Consider the following 16,346-nt stretch of genomic DNA (forward strand, 5'->3'; position numbering starts at 1 on the left):
GTATGCAGAGGGACAACCGGAGAGAGGGAGAGGTCGAAACGTAGCGGTGCCTACCCCTCTCTATATATATCTCTCTCTCCCTCCCTTTTCTCTCCATAAGCCACCGTTCTCTGGGTGCTCTCTCGTGCGCGAGGTGCCCCACGCCATTATCATAATTACGTGTCTGTACGCTCTGAGTCATACGCGAGGCTCGCGCGCCCGCGCGCATGCGCACACCTGTGCGTGAGCGCGACCCAGTTCGCCGTATCGTGCGTGGAAGCGAACCGCGTAAGGGGGGGGGGGGGAATCGGCAAAATTGCGCGATATTATCCCCGAAAAAAGAGAGAGAGAAAAAAAAAAAGAGTAGAAAGAGGGAAAAACGAAGCGACCGGACGACCTCGATCGGGTTATCTCTCTCCCTCCCTCTTTCTACCTCTTCCTCTCTCTGTCTCTCGTCCCGAGAGGACAATGCCACTCGTGTGACGGTGAGAGGCGTAATTGCCTCGGGAATTATTCAATCCGATGACGACTACGCTCTCTTATCTTCCGACTGCGGCGAATCGTGGATTTTCACGCTCGCGATATTTCTCTTATTTTGTTTTGTTGTTTTTATTATTATTATTTTTTTTATTTATCGTCTTTTTATTATCCTGGTCCCGGTTGCCTCGCGAGCCGCCGCGACACGGAGACCCGGTCGTCGTTTGCCATCTCTTCTCCCCCCCTTTCCTCGTTATCCTTTCTTCTTTCTTTTTTCTTTATCTTTTGGTTTTTCATTCACTCGGGCCGCTTCCTAGAATCCGTTAATGAACGCTCGCCGCTGTGAATGGAGGCGCGTAAATAACCGGACGCGGAAGGACTCGCGTGCGCACCGCGCATGGCGATTCGCGAGAGGCCATTGGCTGCTTATCGGACCTCGTGATCGGGACGACAGCGCTGACCGATGGCGATTTACCGGCCGTTTATTTTCAACGTCTTCCGGCGATTTTGCATTTTTCAGATTCTCCCCTCTCTCTGTCTCGATCCTCCTGTCAGTTTGTCCGATTTTTCTGAAAACGTTTTTCCACGGCCCTCGCGTGCCGCGTGCCGATGGGTGAAAAACCGCGACGAGGTTCGAGATTGGCGAGATTCCTCCGGGAATTCATCCCCCCCCCCCCCCTCCTGGGATTATTAATGGTCGAGCTCGCGCGCCGCGGAATTTATTCAAGCTTCATTAATACACGCGACACACGCGAGCCGCGTGGGCGTCGGTGACAATAAACACCGGCGGCGCCGTCGACGTCGCCGTCGGGCCGACTTCGTCCGGGGGGAACCTCGTACGTGGGTGTCTAGGTACGCACCTCGATGCCGCATAACTCTGCCAGGACGTACGCGATAACAGATAATGGATGTCCCTCGCGGTGGTCATGGTTTTCTTTCTTTTTTTTATATCTCCTTTTTCTTCTTGTTTTTTTTCCTCGCACCCTCGATTTTTTCCCCATTTTTTTTTTTTTTTCGACACTTGAGATTATCGCTTTGAAAAAGGATGAGGGAAATAAGGAAGGGGAAAAATTGGAAAATATATGATAAGAGGGTTAATAATGCTCGTGTAGGATAATTGCGGCTGGTAAGTGACCGGGTACCGAGTCGCGGGCTCGTTATCCGGTCCTTATGCAACCGGCGAGTTCGCCGACGTGACGATCTCTCGCATTCCTCCGTGCGAGTAGTGCGTAGGTGCGTGCGGCCCGCGGGCACGCGCGTTTACCTCGGCTTGAACGCCGCGGAAATACGCGCGTCTCTTTTCTGGGCCTCCCACCTCCCCCTGGTTCTTCTGTCCCCCCCCTCGATGTATGTTTTTCCCCTTATCGGGCGCGGGTTTTCCGCCCGGTTTCCTCCGTTCGACCTGCGTTCCTTGATTCCGCGATGTGGTCCCCGAGACGCCGCCTCTTGCGTAACTCGCCGTCCGCGCGTGCGTACACGCGAGGTCAGGAGTGACCGCGGTTAGGGGCGGACAAGTCCCGCCGCGGAATCGCCGCTCTCGCGAGCGGAATGGAACGTAATGGAGCCGAATGGAATGGGGCCACCTCGGTCTCCAGCTTCCATCGCCCCGAGAGCTTCGAGATCGCGACGCCGAGTTAAGCGATGGCATCGAGCCGAACGCGAGAGTGAACAAGGGAAATCCGAAGGAACTCGCGACCCTGATCCGCGAACGAGATATTAAACGGTTAATCCTCTTAATTTTCCCCCCTTTACACAGATCTAGTCATATGTCAATTTATTTATTTATTTATTTATTCTCGGCATTCAAGGGGTGGTTTGAAGTACCCCGATTCTTTTTCTCCCTTTAATACGATTATCTCAATCTTGGCGGTTATTACGGAAGGATTGAAAAGGGGCTAGATCGTTTAGAGGTACTTAGAGTATCTGGCGAGAAATTGATAACGACTTTTTATCATAAGTATAGGATCGACGCATAAGTGCGTTCCGCTAGGTGCAGTGCCATTTAGCCGGCCGGAAACGGCACGTACTCTTGCATCGATCCGATCTAATGGATCGATGATTAAGTTAACCTCAAATGGAAAGGACGGGAGTGGAGTCGAGTTTGATCGTTCCTGCGGACATTCCGCGGCTAATGATAAATCGTATACCTCGCGGAAACGAGGCGTCGAGTTAATTCTCGAGCCGCCTTTCCGGGGCGTTTATACCGCCGAGCGGAGGGAACGGCGGGGGAAATTAAGTCCGATGCGTTCGCGCGGAATTCGTTTGAAACGCCGGCCGGCCGGCCGCGGGATTGTCGCGGGTCGCTTACGTCGAAAGCGACAATGTTCGCGATCCCGCGAGTGATAACGCGCGCTCGATAAACTCGGAGACGGAATCGAACGTGCCTCTCGGCGCGACTAACCTAACCTATAGGAGATATATACGCGGGGACGCGCTCGCGAAACGAGTTTCGCCGCCGACCGAGAGTAGGAGCCGCCGCCAAACGCGCGAGTACACCTCGCGACGTTAACGTTCGTACATTGGGGGAGGGGGATACGTGGGTAATACCTTGCGTTATCGCCCCCGAAGTACACGTTATAACGGACGATAGTACGACGTATCGCACGTGGCAAGGATTCGTCATTTTTACGATTTTTTTCCACTTTGTCATTTTACCGTTTTTCATTTTTTCGGTGTTTTCCGATGTCTTCGAATCTTCAAGATTGTTCAGGATTTTTACACATTTATTTTTTTTTTCGACATTTCTCCTCCGCGATCGGGTGTCGAGTTAAAAAAAAAAATTGGATGACTCTTGTTCGCGCTCGACGTCGGTTCGGGCCCGACCCTGGCCGCGCCGCTCGCGCCTCGCAGAGGCGTACCTGTGCCCCCGGGTCTACCTATACGTACACCTAGGCGAAGTCGGCGACGCGTGCACGCGGATCGACTTACGAATTCCTCGAGTTCGAGTTCTCTCCTCGCGTGGGCCCCGCCGAGACCGCGGCCAGATATTACGAATATCGGTAACTGCGAGCCCCCGGTTACGTCACGCGGCCACGTTGCGCCCGAAAGGGGAAGGATACCCTGAAGGGGGGGACGCCGGTTTCCGATCGGCAGAGCCCCGCGCCAAGTGCGCATAGGAAGATCATTCACGCGACCGTAAACAAGTACATCTTGCACCGTACAGTACTCCTAATTACCTCCAATCGATCAATAGTCAGATTTAACCCGTTAACGACTCACCTGCCCCATTGACAATTTTTATCTCCTTGTAAATACTCGGCTCGGAATACTTAAACGCGGTTTCGCTAATCTCTCGTGCGTGTGTATATGCATGCGTATATACACGAGGTCACCCCGCCCCCTCCAACCCGTTCCTCCCGGGACCCCCCCCCCGAATTTCCATCGGAGAACCAGCCTCTCTCGGGGGGTCAACAAACCCGATAAATTGGAGAAAGCTGGATCGACCATTCGTGCACGCACACAGAGACCGACGGATTCGGCTGGGATTCCTCCCTCCCTCTCCTCCCGTTCGTACATACATCCGCGCATGCGCGCGGGCGCTACTACACCGACTATTTTTAGCCCGGCCAGGTTGGCAGGTGAACGAGGCGCGCGGGACGAGCTCGTCTCCCGGGAATGCGATACCCCGCTGCACGAAATGCCCCGCCGGCTCTCCTGCCTCGCCATATACGAATCCTGTCCGCAAAAACCCCTCCTTTGTTTGTTTACGGGAGCCCCCGGGGGAACGGGAGGAGGGGGGGTCGCTCGTGTGTCGAATCTTTGAATGGCCCGGCACCTGTTTTCCGATCGACTCGCGTCGCGACCTCGAAAAGGGCAGAATCTGGCTGATAAGAGACGCCGATAAGACGTCACCGCGAATTGCCTCGGTTCATGTACGCGTATGTGGTGGAGTGGGCACTTTTTAATTTAGGGGAAAAAATATATATATATTTATTTTTTTTTTTATGAATTCTTGGAGATGGTGTGGGAGGTGGGAGGGAAACGATAGGGGAAACGATGGAGGAAACGATTGGGGAAACGACGGTGGGCATTCTCTCGGGGAGGGCGGAGAGGAATGTCTCAGGTGGGTGGCGGGAGGGGAGCGGCCCTGGGAGGGGACACGGGTGGAGAGGGACGGGACAAGGGGGGTTACGTAGCCCGGTAGCGGGGCATTACATTGACATTATAATCCCATCAGGGGACCGAAGCGTCTAAGCTGACAGCCGGGAATAATTCTCCACGCGTGATCCTAACCTCGCTCCCCGGATGCCTTTCCTCTGGGGTCCTCCCGAGCGAGGTAACCTCCCTCTCGCTCACTCCTCTGATCGGAGATGCTGCAATGATAAGGATGCTGCACCGATTCAGGGAGGAGGCTGGGTTTGACTGGAGATTTTCGAGGGATGTGGATTCGCGGGAGTTTCGCCGAGTGGACGCGGGGTAGAAGAATTTGGAGGCGGATGGGCGGAGGAGAGGGAAAAAAAAAAGAAAAGAATTCAATTTTATCCCGTAATCGACTCGCCGGTCGTTACGACGGGGAACGAGAAGAGAGGATGGAGAGGCGAGAGGGGGAGGGATTTTTTAAAGGGAATTTTTAAAAGGTCAATTCCACGAAGATCAATGGGATCACGGACGTTCCTTGCGTAGGCTCGGATCCTTTTCTCTCTGTCTTCTTCTCTTATTATTATTATTATTTTTCTCTTCTTGTTTTTCTCGTGCCCGGTTTTTTGTCCCTCTCTTTTGTACATCCACGACGCCCGGAGCCACGTATTTACGTAATGCGGGACAACCGGTGGACCGTTGGCGCGTTTCCTCGTTTTTTCGCGTTTCTTCGGATCCTATCCTTTTTTTTTCCCCTTTCCTCTTCCCCCCTCGGTCGATTTCTTCTCTTTCTCTCTCTGTCCCTCTTTCTCCCCAGGCCCACTCTTTCTCCGTCCTCCCTCGGTCTCCACGGCGTGTTTCCGCGGAACCTTTACGACTGACGCCGAGGATATTGCCCGAGGACGATAATGAGGGTGGAGGGTAAAAATCCCGGGATACCGGAATCATTCGCCCAGGGAGTCATTCCTGGACCTACCTCTCGTCTCGGGGGCCGTCTTCTCGTCCCCGGAAAACTCGAAGCCGGGAGCGACACCGAATTTCCCCCCCGCGGACAGAAAACGCTTTCGGGCGAAAAATAAAGAAAAATGAAAATTCAGCCGGAACTCCCACGGGGGGGAAAAAAAAAAAGACGGACGAGGGCACTCCTTTCCAGCGCAGAAAATCGCACTCGACGAGAGGAAGGGACCATACGTAGAGTCGAATACCGCGGACGAAATCGTTTTCATTATTCCCGGTGACAACGTCCCGGGGGATGAGGGAGCAAGGGGGGACAAGAGGAGGCGAGGTGACGCAACCGTCCGCGGGGCATTAAAAAGGCGCGGGATTTACGAGCGGGCCTCGCTCGTAATATCTCGGCGCCTATAAAATCCCCATATACGCGAATAAAGTGCGTATATTAACGAGTAGCGTGCGGTGCGCGCGCACACGCGGTTTTAATGCCGTCCACGCGTCGCGCGCCGGTCGCCCAGTTGGTCCCGGGCTGACGCCGCGGGCGGTTCGGGGAGGGACGACGAGGACGACGGATGCCGTCGACGGGGTGGACGAGGACGATGAGGAGGACGAGGTTGGACGCCGCGGTGGCGGTTGCCGAGGAAGGCGGAGCGGACGAAAGGGGGGAAGCGAAGAAGCGGAGGAGGAGGAAGCTAAGCGAAGTTAAGGTCCCCCGACGACTCTCCGGGGCCCCACCTCCTCCTCCTCCTCCTCTTCCTCCCTCCTCGACCGGCGATTCCTCGTATTATACCAGGTTGCGCCGAGGAATGCGGTCGTCCTTCGTTCGCTCCGAGCACCGTCCAGCCGATGAGCTGCCTAGCGTTATCCTTCGGCCCCGGGCCCCGACCGGGCCCCGACCGGGCCCCAACCCGCGGCCGGTCCTTCGCATATTCTACGCTCTCTCGGCCGGCGCGGCTGGAATTAACCCGGAATACCTGGCCGAGAGCCCTCGCTCTCTCTCTCTCTTTTCTACCCCTTGGTGGGACCCGCGCCCCCGCCCGGGGTGGGCCCGCCCTTTATTAATCCCCTCTTAATAACCTCCTTCCCTTTCGTTTCGCCCCGAGGTGGGACGACGTGGTCTCCAGAGATCGATCATCGAGGACTCGGGATGAGTCCTTGTCACTTAATCCCTTGAACTCTTACTTCCTTTTTTTTATCGAATATCGAAAGGGGCGCTGGAAGGTGAGAGAGATTTTTTTTTTTTGCAATATCGATTATTCATGGTTAACGAAGATTTCGGAATTATGAGGGATGTTCTTGACCTGGGTCATGTGGTTTCGATGTGGATGCGAAGTGGGGTGGGAACTCGGCAAGGGGAAGAGATTTCACAGCCTCCCCTTCTTCTTCCCTCTTGCTTCCTTTTCTCGGAGGTATTCCAGGCATCCGTATGGGAACGGCGATTTTCGGGGCCCTTCCGGGGACCTTCCGGGCCAGGTAGAGCGACGGGAGGAGCACTCTACCGTATTTACCTCGCTTGGTTCCCTCGGGACTCTACGCTGGCATCCCGGGAATTCCCCCCGAAACGCAGGAAAAGTCGAATCTCTCCGAGAGCAAGACTCCTCGCTATATGTATCCGCGGTATCGCCGGAGGAGGAACTCGGTCGAGTCCCGCGCCAAGTACATTCGCATCACATTTTCTTTTTTTTTTTTTAAGAAATCATGATTTTTATCAACCCTGCCGTATCCGACACCTAACGAAACGTTCCGAAACGCGCCGTGAGCATCGGGGCCTCCTTAACGAGGGTGGCCTGGATTTCGTTTTTTTTTTCCTCGCGCCTCGTGAGATCATCCTAAGGATCTTCGAGGTGCGTCTCGATCTTCCACATTTCTCGAATAACTCGACCGATTCTGTTGCAGGGTGCACCGTGAGGGGAACGGAGCCGGGGGATCCGGAGGACGGGAGAATCTAGGTAAGCCATCCTTTTCGGACGAGAGAGCCTCCGCTTTCGACACCGTCCCTGGAATCCCGGGGAGAGAAAAAGAAAGAGGGGAAAAAAAAAGAACAAAGGAGAATAACGTGAAAATGTGAAAACTTCGAAATTTCATTCGCACCTGCACGAGGCGACCTGGGATATTTACGGCCTCGTAACTCGCAGGCTCGTTGCGAAATTATCCACTCGCGATTATTCCTACCCCGGTGATTATTTGTACCCCCGCCGGTTATGCCTCCCTTCCGGACTCCTCGAGTGGCATGATGACAAATTTACTATTTCCCTCCCTCTCTTTCTTTTTTTTTCTCTCTCTCCCCTTTTCTTACCCTTTCGGCCCACCGTGCACTCTCGAGGAATGCCTGACCCCTCGCGATATCGTTATATACGGACACGCAACGCCTACTCGCTCGGGCAAAGCCGACTTTATTATAACGCCGTTATATACTGCATCACGCTCGTTAGGCAGATATGCGCGCCATGAGGAAGCGAGAGGGAGGGAGAAAAGGGGAGAAGCTACGACGCTATAAACTATTTTACGAAGCGAAGGATTCCCCGGCTACCGAACGCACTCTGCGAAGTGCACTCCTCTCGCGGTGTGCGTCAAAAAAAAAATAAAAAAATAAAAGAAAGTAAGGGAAACATTTTTATTTTTATTATCTCTCTTTCGATATCAAGTTCCACTATCCCGGGAATCGGCTCTTCGACAACGAGTACATACGTCACCCTCGCGATAAGGGAATACCCCCGTAATATCGGGTAATAATTTTCATTAATTTTCTTTTTACACCCTCGCCGATGCGTACCCATTTCATGCATGTCGGGGAAAAGTGCATCGGGGAGCGATAAGAGCCCTTCTCGAGGAAATGGCACGAAATGATCGTTACTACCAGAACCGGCGGAGGTCGTACCCCTCGGTCACCGTCGACGTTGCACGATCATTCGTAAAGGTTAAGGTACCGTACGTGGAGGAAGGGGGCAGGTCGGCTAGTTTTGCAGGAGGTAACAGTCATGCTAGACAATGACTGGCTAACGAGCTTTAACGATCGCCCGGCCAATCCCGATCGATCGGCATTGTTGTGCCCATACGCGGCGCCGCGACGTACCGAGAGATAGCCGCGAGGAAATATGTATGTACTGCTACCCGGGGCCCGATAACGAGGCTACCCCTCCGGGGTCAGCCGCATACCTCGCGGTCTCGTTCCAGTCCCACATTCTGACGCGATTAACGGCCGACCGGGAGTTTTAGGGGGAGCGGCCCCTAGGTCCGCACCCGACGGAGGTCGGCGCGAGAGTGACGCTCCGCCGCGGACGCGCGCGCGATTTTGTCGAGTCCGAGCGCTGCATCTCCGTAAGTCGTGATTTAGGGATCTCGGGGATGATTGAAAATCCAGGGTAATTTACATACACTTCTGTCGGAACCCCCTAAGGCGTAGATAAGATAATCTTTTTTTTACTCTCATATTCCTCAGGAGTGGGCGAAAATACGTAGATATACGAAGTTTTCGAATTAATTGAAATTTTAGGTTATTTTGGTTCTCTTTGGCTTTCTTCGACTCGGAATTAAGATTGGCTTACGTGAGGTAATGTCGTTTGGGTAGGAGATAGTGCAAGGAGATATCGAGATCGCTGTCGGACTATTCGGGACGCATGCGCGGGCGCTTATCTACCGCGCCGGCGCCCTGCAGGGCCGAGGAGGGAAGGGAGCACAACGGCCAATGGCGGATTTGCGCGTAATTGCGCCACTTATAAGCCCGGCAAGAAGTCGTCCGGGAACGATTCGCTTTATGCAAGGAATGCCCGGTATTATAAATGGGAGCGAGCGGGACGGAGCGAAGTCGGGCGCCGAGGCGCTCTTATTTCGTTTAATTATGGAGAATGCTCAGGCCCGATGCAGTAATGGCGCGCGACCTCGCTCGGGCCCCTTTCACAGTTTTTTGTTACATTTATTTTTGATTTTCCCCCGGTTTATTTCTTTTGTTCGGCAAGATACTCGGCCAAATCAAGGATTAGAATCGGCGACAGCCGTATTCGACCTTTTCTATACACCGAGGATAAAAAAAAAAAGAACCAGAGAAATATAATGGCACCTATGAAATGTTTCGATAATTCAAAGAATAATTATTTAACCAGTATAAACTCGAATGAATTGGTTGCAACGTTTCTTCGGAATAATGGAGATTTATTCCGGTTTACTTCGAGTCGAATTTTTGAAGAAATATTTTGTTGATTGGATGATTTTTTTTCTTTCGCCCAATTTATCATTTACCATTCGAGTGATTAAACTGGTCGCGAGAAAGAGACAGAGGGTGAAGACGCGGGAGATGGTTTCGAATCTTTTGATAGATTGGTCCAGGGGGTTTAAGGGGGCCCCTTCGCGAGATCGTAGGGCCCTCGACGGGGAAAGGGCCCGGACGATCTATGGGGCCAGGGGGGCGGGCATTAGAATGAAAAGTGGGGAATTTACGTCCTCGTAAAAGCCCGCGAGATTTCTAGGTTTATTGCTGAAAATGCTGGCCGGCTCTCGATTTATAGGCGAGCAGCCGCGGAGAATTCTATCGGTCGTTCGGTCGTCTTACGTGCCGGGACGACCCCATAAACGTGCCGTAAGGATTTCATTGCGCCCTCGGTCTTTCTCTCTCTCGGCCGCCCGGCCCGCCTAGCGCCGTCTCTCTCCCTCTCCCTTTCTCTCGCGCAAGCTCGCGGCTTCGGCAGCCTCCACTCCATTCCGGATACCCCACTACAGGGATGACCGTGAATCGGTACGTACACCCTGATAAAGGAACCGTTCGACGAGTCCTTCGATGACGAAACCTCTCCCAATTAAAATTGTTAAGGGTCTAGAAAAGAGAATACAGGAGAGAACAATTGATACCGCGCTCTCCCAATAATTGGCCAATTAGACCCGAGTCATTCGATCGGCATTTTCCTTGGCGCGCCGATGTCCGATTACCCATTATCACGGGATATCTCAATCCTTAAGGATCATCCTTGATACCGATTTATGGGGGAGGTTAGGGGATTTCCTCGGACGAGCGCCATTGTTGCGTGGATCCGCGACTCGTCGAGATCGGTTCGTTCCATATGTCACCGGGTACGCCCGGGAGAGCGAGAGAGAAAGAGCACCCCGGTCGGACGGCATTCCTTCGTGATTTGCGAACGTTTCGGTAAACGTTCGACATCGGGCGCTCGGTGTTTACGTCCGTTCCGGTATCCGCGGTGTGTTTCTCCGGTTCTCTTTGGAGGTTAGGTCGCGCGGCCTGGCCGATCTTTACGACTCGATTCAGAAGTCGCTCGCGATCGGGGGAGAAAAATCGAGGAGGGATCGACCCGACCCGTCGAGTTTATGACGCCGACCCGGAAGAGTGAAGAGAGAACAGCCCGGAGGGACGAGAGAAGACCAACTAGATTTGTGTTTTCAAGATATTATTTAGTCAATGAGCGGGCACTCTCGTTTCTTGGGAACGTTTCACGTTTCACGTTTGTTGTCCCCGTCGAGCTGCATCTGATCTTTGCGCATCCTCGAGGCTATAGCGGGGACGAAGAGGTCGGGATCGAGGTCCTCGGGGTCCCTGGAATAATGGGCCCACCTTAATATCCGACTGGCGAGCAGGCCGATAAGGAGGCACATCAGGAATCCCAGGGGACAGTACCACATGTAGGAGATGCGGTACAGGTAGAAATAGGAAGAGCCGTCGTCGTGGACCCTGGGATGGAAAATCGAAGATGGGGATTAAATCGCGCATAATCGGTCGCTTATCTTGATTAGTCGCGATAACCTAGAAAACCGGGACTTACGGGGATACGATCGACGAGGTCCAGGTCCCGTTCAGGGCGGTGTCGTTGCAGCCGGAAGTGGATACATCCAGGGTCGGAATACCGGGCTTCGGCTGGCCAAAGCCGACCCAGAGCGAGAACATCAGGGAAAGAAGGAACCCGACGACGGCGCCCTTCTCCTCGACGTGTTTGCAGAACATGCCGAGAGTGAAGAGGCCCAAAGTCGGGCCCCCGACGACCCCGAAGATGGTCAGGGCAGCCTGAAGAACGCCCCCGAGGTGCTGGGCCAGGAAGGCTACGGCGAGGCAGACGCCCCCGACCAGGATCACCAGCACCTTACTGACGAGGATGGAACCACTCGGGGATATCGTCTTCCCTCTGAAATGGCGAAGAAAAAAAAATTACATCGAAATGAAGAGTTTCGGGGATTCGGCACACTCGTTTTGCGTCATACCTGGCTCGACAGGCGGGCCTGATGAAGTCCTCGAGGACGACCGCGGCGACGGAGTTCAGGGTGGCGGAAATGGTGCTGAGGCCCGCGCTAAAGATGCCGGCAACGAAGAGCCCCGGGAACCCGGGGTACCGGGACAGAGTGTCCATTACGTAAAGCGGCATCAGCTGATCGTTCTGCTGGATCCGGCCGGCGGCCACCGGGTCGCAGTCCTTGTACCTGGAGTAGATGGCCAGCCCGGAGAAGCAGGTGACGAGGGACATTACCGAGGCGATCGGCCAGCTCCACCAGAGCGCCGCTTGCGCGGACTTTAAATCTCTGATGAAAGGGATAAAAAAATGACAGACATAGCATAAATGAGGAAAAAGGAAAATTATCCCCACGGAATGCATACTTGATCGTCAGCATCCTCTGCACCTGCACCTGGTTGACGCCGTACAGAGAGAGGTACGTGAAGAATCCGCCGATGGTCAGGCTCCACCAGGTGTGTCTCACGGTTGGGTCGATCGATATGCTGAGAAGAACCCGAAGAGGAGGAATTAAAGTGATACGAAGGGGTCATTATATATGTATAAACGTGAAAGTATTTAATGTATATATAACACTTTCGTAACACCCGAAGGGGCTAAGGGGGGGTAGGAGGACGAGAGACTTCGATGAGGGGATAGGAAGTACCTGTCGAACTGAATCCGGGATCCTTCCTCGGCGATCTCCCAGATCCGACCTATGGATCCCACCTGGAGGGTCGCGGTGACGATCACCGTCAGGATGCCCAGGAACATCAGGACGCTCTGGAAGATGTCGGTGACGAGGACTGCCTTGATACCTCCCAGGGCCGAGTAGAAGATGCAGACGAGGCCGATGACGATGATGCTCCAGGTTTTGGAGAAACCCGTCGTAGCCTCTAGAGCGAGGGAGGGGGCGTAGAGCACCACACCTGTGTAGAGCAACAGTTGCACGAGGAACGCCGCACTGGCGATCACCCTGGTCACCTTGCCGAAACGCAGCTGCAAGTACTGCAATGGGGAAGGTGTTGTGATAAACCCTCTACAAAATGAATGCTAAACCTCAAATGAAAAATCCAGGAGTAATCCCCCTTCACCTACGCGCTATCAGTCACATTATCCCGTGTTGGGTACATTTTTTACCCAAAGGGAGAAAAGAATTAAAACGAAGAGAAGGACGACCGGTGCCGTTGCACCTGCCGCGATCGGGCGTTTATTTCCGATCCGTTCGATCGTTTACTGCGTATAGTCCAGCCTAGGCGTAGAGTCTACGTGTTTTACTTTGGAGTATACCGCTCATTGTTCGCCCGGCTGGATTATGATCCTCATATTTTAAGAACGATCTCATTGTGCCGGTAACGCTATCCGATCGTTAAAACATCATCGCGCGGCTTGGACGACGTCTACGGGATATGGAGAATAGCGGAGGGAAATTACGCCTTCGCGGTACCCTGGAGAGAGGAAGACCCATTATTACGTCGAGGCGCAGCCTCGAGCCGGGTACATTGTACGGATGTCGAAAACACGGCCTGGAAATGCATATGCAAAACAAACGGACGGTCGGAGGCCGTACCTGGAAGGCGCTGGTGGCGCCTAGGCGGAAGAATACCGGCAGGTAAAGGTACGCCGCGAACGGGGTCGCCAGTCCGTAGGAAATGTTGACCACCGCGTATTGGGTTCCGTAGACGTAATTCTCCGAGCTGACTCCGAGGAGGCTGATGGCCGACAGGTAGGACGCCATAAGCCCCACGGCCACGGGGGCCACCGACATGGCCCGGTTCGCCACGAAGTATTCCTAGGTTTAGTTAAACGGGGAGAAAAAGAAATTAGCAAAGTCGGTTATAACCTAAAAAGTCTCTCCCTAGAGTTCCTACGAAAAACAGGGAATTGTTACAGTCAGTGAAAAAAAAAAATGATTTTCAGGGATTTCCTTGGTATCTGAAAATTCTCATTTTTAAGCTTAATTTGGAGAATTTTTTTTTTGAACTTCGATTCAAGCTCGTAGTTAATGATATTAAGAGTGATATCGAAATTACTGTGACTTTAAATTTGAAACTCGGGGTAAACTGAATCGTGAACTTTAGAAGTGGGAATTTAAAGAGATGTATTTTAGGAGTTAGTTTGATTTGTTTAAACATTTTTGGAGGAGGTAAATAGTGGGAGGGTTGGATAGGGAAGGGCAAAGTGGCGAGAATCGGGGCGACAAGAAACCGGCGGGGGCTCGATCCGCATTCGTGTCGCTCGTCGCGCGAGCTCTCGGTGATCGATCGATCGATCGATCGATCGGTCGAGAGCGGTCGACTCAGCCGCGTAGAAAAGAAAGGTGCGAAGAAGCGGACGGATGGAACGAGAGACCGACGGCCGATAATTACCTCGGTAGTTTTCTGCCTTCCGCCGGTAAGCCGGTAATAGACGCCGATGCCGGAACTGATAAGCAGTGTCGCAGCGCACACCGCGTAGTCCGCGACGCCGAGCGTCGCCGCCATTTTTCTTCTCAGACCGGCGAATTTCCGGACGCGATTACGGACGGATGCCTAGAAACCTTAAAAAAAAAAAAAAGTAACGAACAGTTTTCAATTATTAATTAACTGTCAATATGCATCTTATCCTTAGCAATTTTTTTTCGCGTGCCATGGAGACCTTGACAGCCGAGTTTTTACGGAATTCGCGAACGACGCGAGAGGTTCGTTCATTCCATGGAATTCAAAACACTCGCGTGCACTCGCAGCAAAATTGGACCCCGAGGAATGTTTGTTTATGCATTTCGCTACGAGGCGGCTAAGCGTTTTTTTCTTCTCTCTTTTTTATTTATATCCCAATGGGGACCGTGTACGGTGCGAATTTTTTGAAATGCGACTCCAGGAGAGAGAGGGAGAGAAATAAAAAACTAACGCGGCCGGCGACTTAACGCAGGATCTCCTTCCGCGTCGCCTGCGCGCGACCGACTAAATGGCCGGCGAAGACACGTGCGCCGAAGCGATCAGGCGATGACGCGATTTATCAGCGGGAATTAATTTACTCTACATGCTCGTAAGCGTGAAATACTGTTTGAGACGTCTGCCGGTCGTATCTTTATGCCTCCGCGATATTGCAATCAGGTGTCTCGTGGCGCCTCGGAATCGGGTGATTCCAGGTGATATACTATCTCCGGGTCAACGGTCGTCGACGTAACGAATTCCCGGATTTTTTGCGACCTCTCTGGTTTTTCTTTTTTTTCTTTTTTCTTTTTTCCCGCGTCAACCTTTTCGCCTGGCAACGGTTGGCGGTCGAAATCCCGCTCGCGCCGGTCTTCCGCGCAGGATTCCCCGCGACAGTCGAGTAGGGGGACAGCGAATTAAAGCGCGGCCGATGCGCGCAGGCCTCGGTCGCGGTCTGTTAACCGGCGCTTGTCTGCATACGTACCCTGGGAGAGACTCGCGTATGACGGACGCGCCCATAAATAATATTACACGTACTCTTGGGGAGGCGCGTACGCACGAGTCCGCTTCCGCATTCCCGCGCAGCTCCGGCGTCTCTCGGCGCGGGCGTCCGGATCGCCTTTGGGCGGCTCGCCTTCGAGCGGCGCGAGTTCGGCCGAGTCCGCCCGTCCTCGGGAGCCGCCGGCCGAGCTCGGCAGCGCTCGGCCGAGGTCGGCCCCGCTCGGTGGGGTATAAAATGGACGGAGCAACCGCGCGGGAATCATTTTTCCGGGAAGCCCGGTGCGCCGCTCTCGGGGGAAGGGACCGACCGACCGGTCGCCCGGGCGCTTAGTCTCGCGCATTGTCCGCCCGGGAGGACCGGGCATATAAATTATCGGCTTAATTAGCGATTTTAATAACTCCCCCCCTCGTTTTTTCAAAAACGCGTAACGCACGCTACAGATCGCCCGGGAAGCATTAAATCGGTATGCTAATGAGACGTTGCGCGTCGTTACGTCGATGCAATAAACGAGGGTCAATGGATATTACGCGGGACGTGTCAAGGCGCGTTTCTCCTCCCTTAAGGTTGCGATGAAGGGAGCAGTACTAACGGTACATCCGGTTGCGAGAAATCGCCGGAAGTAATGTCGACAAAGGTTCTCGTTTGCACTCGAGTACGGATACGTGCCCACGAGGGGAACCCTTGACTCTCTCGCCTAGTCACCTCTCTCTCTCTCTTTCTCCCTCTTTCTCGCTCTCAAGACGGGATGAAGAGGTGGGGGAAGGAAGAGAAATATGCGGCAGCATTCCGCACCTAAGGTCCAATTACCGAGCTTCTGCAGTTTCACGCCGCGTCCAAGTGCGAATTCGCTGGACTTTGAGAGAGCAGCTAACTCCTCGAGAGGCGATACGGAGGGAAAACTTCCTCCTGCGTTTCTCTTTCTATTTTTTATTTTATTTTTTTTTCACGGCTACCTTTCCCTCCCTTTTATTCCACGGTTTAATTCATGCCTCGTCGCCCTGTATCGCGACATCGGTGTTTGGATAATCCGTCCGTTTTCCTTGGTAACGTATCTATGGCGAGCGAGTTTCTCCCGCTATCGCGATCTCCGAGCGAGTTCGCCGCTCTTGCCCCAGTGAACTCGAATGGCGAATTAATCGAAGACACGTAAAACCGCGGCATTTAAGCGATGCCGTTAACGAAGTCCCGACTTTCTCGGCCGGGCTGAAATCCGTCCGAGTTCACGAGGGCCCGTTGTTTAAG

At 53.5% G+C, this 16,346-nt stretch overlaps 2 protein-coding genes across 6 annotated transcripts in view; one reads left to right on the plus strand and one right to left on the minus strand.

Annotated features, from left to right (window-relative positions):
* The window catches only part of LOC105700586 (protein expanded), a 44,618-nt gene that overhangs the window by 5,319 nt on the left and 22,953 nt on the right, over positions 1-16,346 (plus strand). For both annotated transcript variants that reach the window (XM_012426564.2, XM_012426566.2), the window contains exon 2: positions 7,381-7,433. The gene's annotated coding sequence lies outside the window, so the exon portion shown is untranslated. The remainder of the gene's footprint in view (positions 1-7,380; positions 7,434-16,346) is intronic.
* Positions 9,372-15,215, minus strand: LOC105700587 (putative sodium-dependent multivitamin transporter). 4 transcript variants are annotated; one of them, XM_012426568.2, is made up of 8 exons: positions 15,140-15,215; positions 14,057-14,226; positions 13,258-13,479; positions 12,355-12,695; positions 12,074-12,193; positions 11,683-11,997; positions 11,250-11,606; positions 9,372-11,158 (listed from the first exon to the last, which is right to left on the minus strand). In XM_012426568.2, the coding sequence occupies exons 2-8, from the start codon at positions 14,168-14,170 to the stop codon at positions 10,921-10,923; spliced, it is 1,707 nt and encodes a 568-aa protein (XP_012281991.1). In that variant the 5' UTR covers positions 14,171-14,226; positions 15,140-15,215; the 3' UTR covers positions 9,372-10,920. The 4 variants fall into 4 exon arrangements, with proteins under 4 accessions (XP_012281991.1, XP_012281990.1, XP_012281992.1 ...); XM_012426567.2 differs by having other exon boundaries at positions 15,087-15,201; XM_012426569.2 differs by lacking the exon at positions 15,140-15,215 and adding an exon at positions 14,577-14,622.

Source organism: Orussus abietinus, unplaced genomic scaffold (assembly GCF_000612105.2).
Source record: "Orussus abietinus isolate OABI.00-Male unplaced genomic scaffold, Oabi_2.0 scaffold2, whole genome shotgun sequence".
Classification (NCBI taxonomy): Eukaryota; Metazoa; Arthropoda; class Insecta; order Hymenoptera; family Orussidae; genus Orussus; species Orussus abietinus.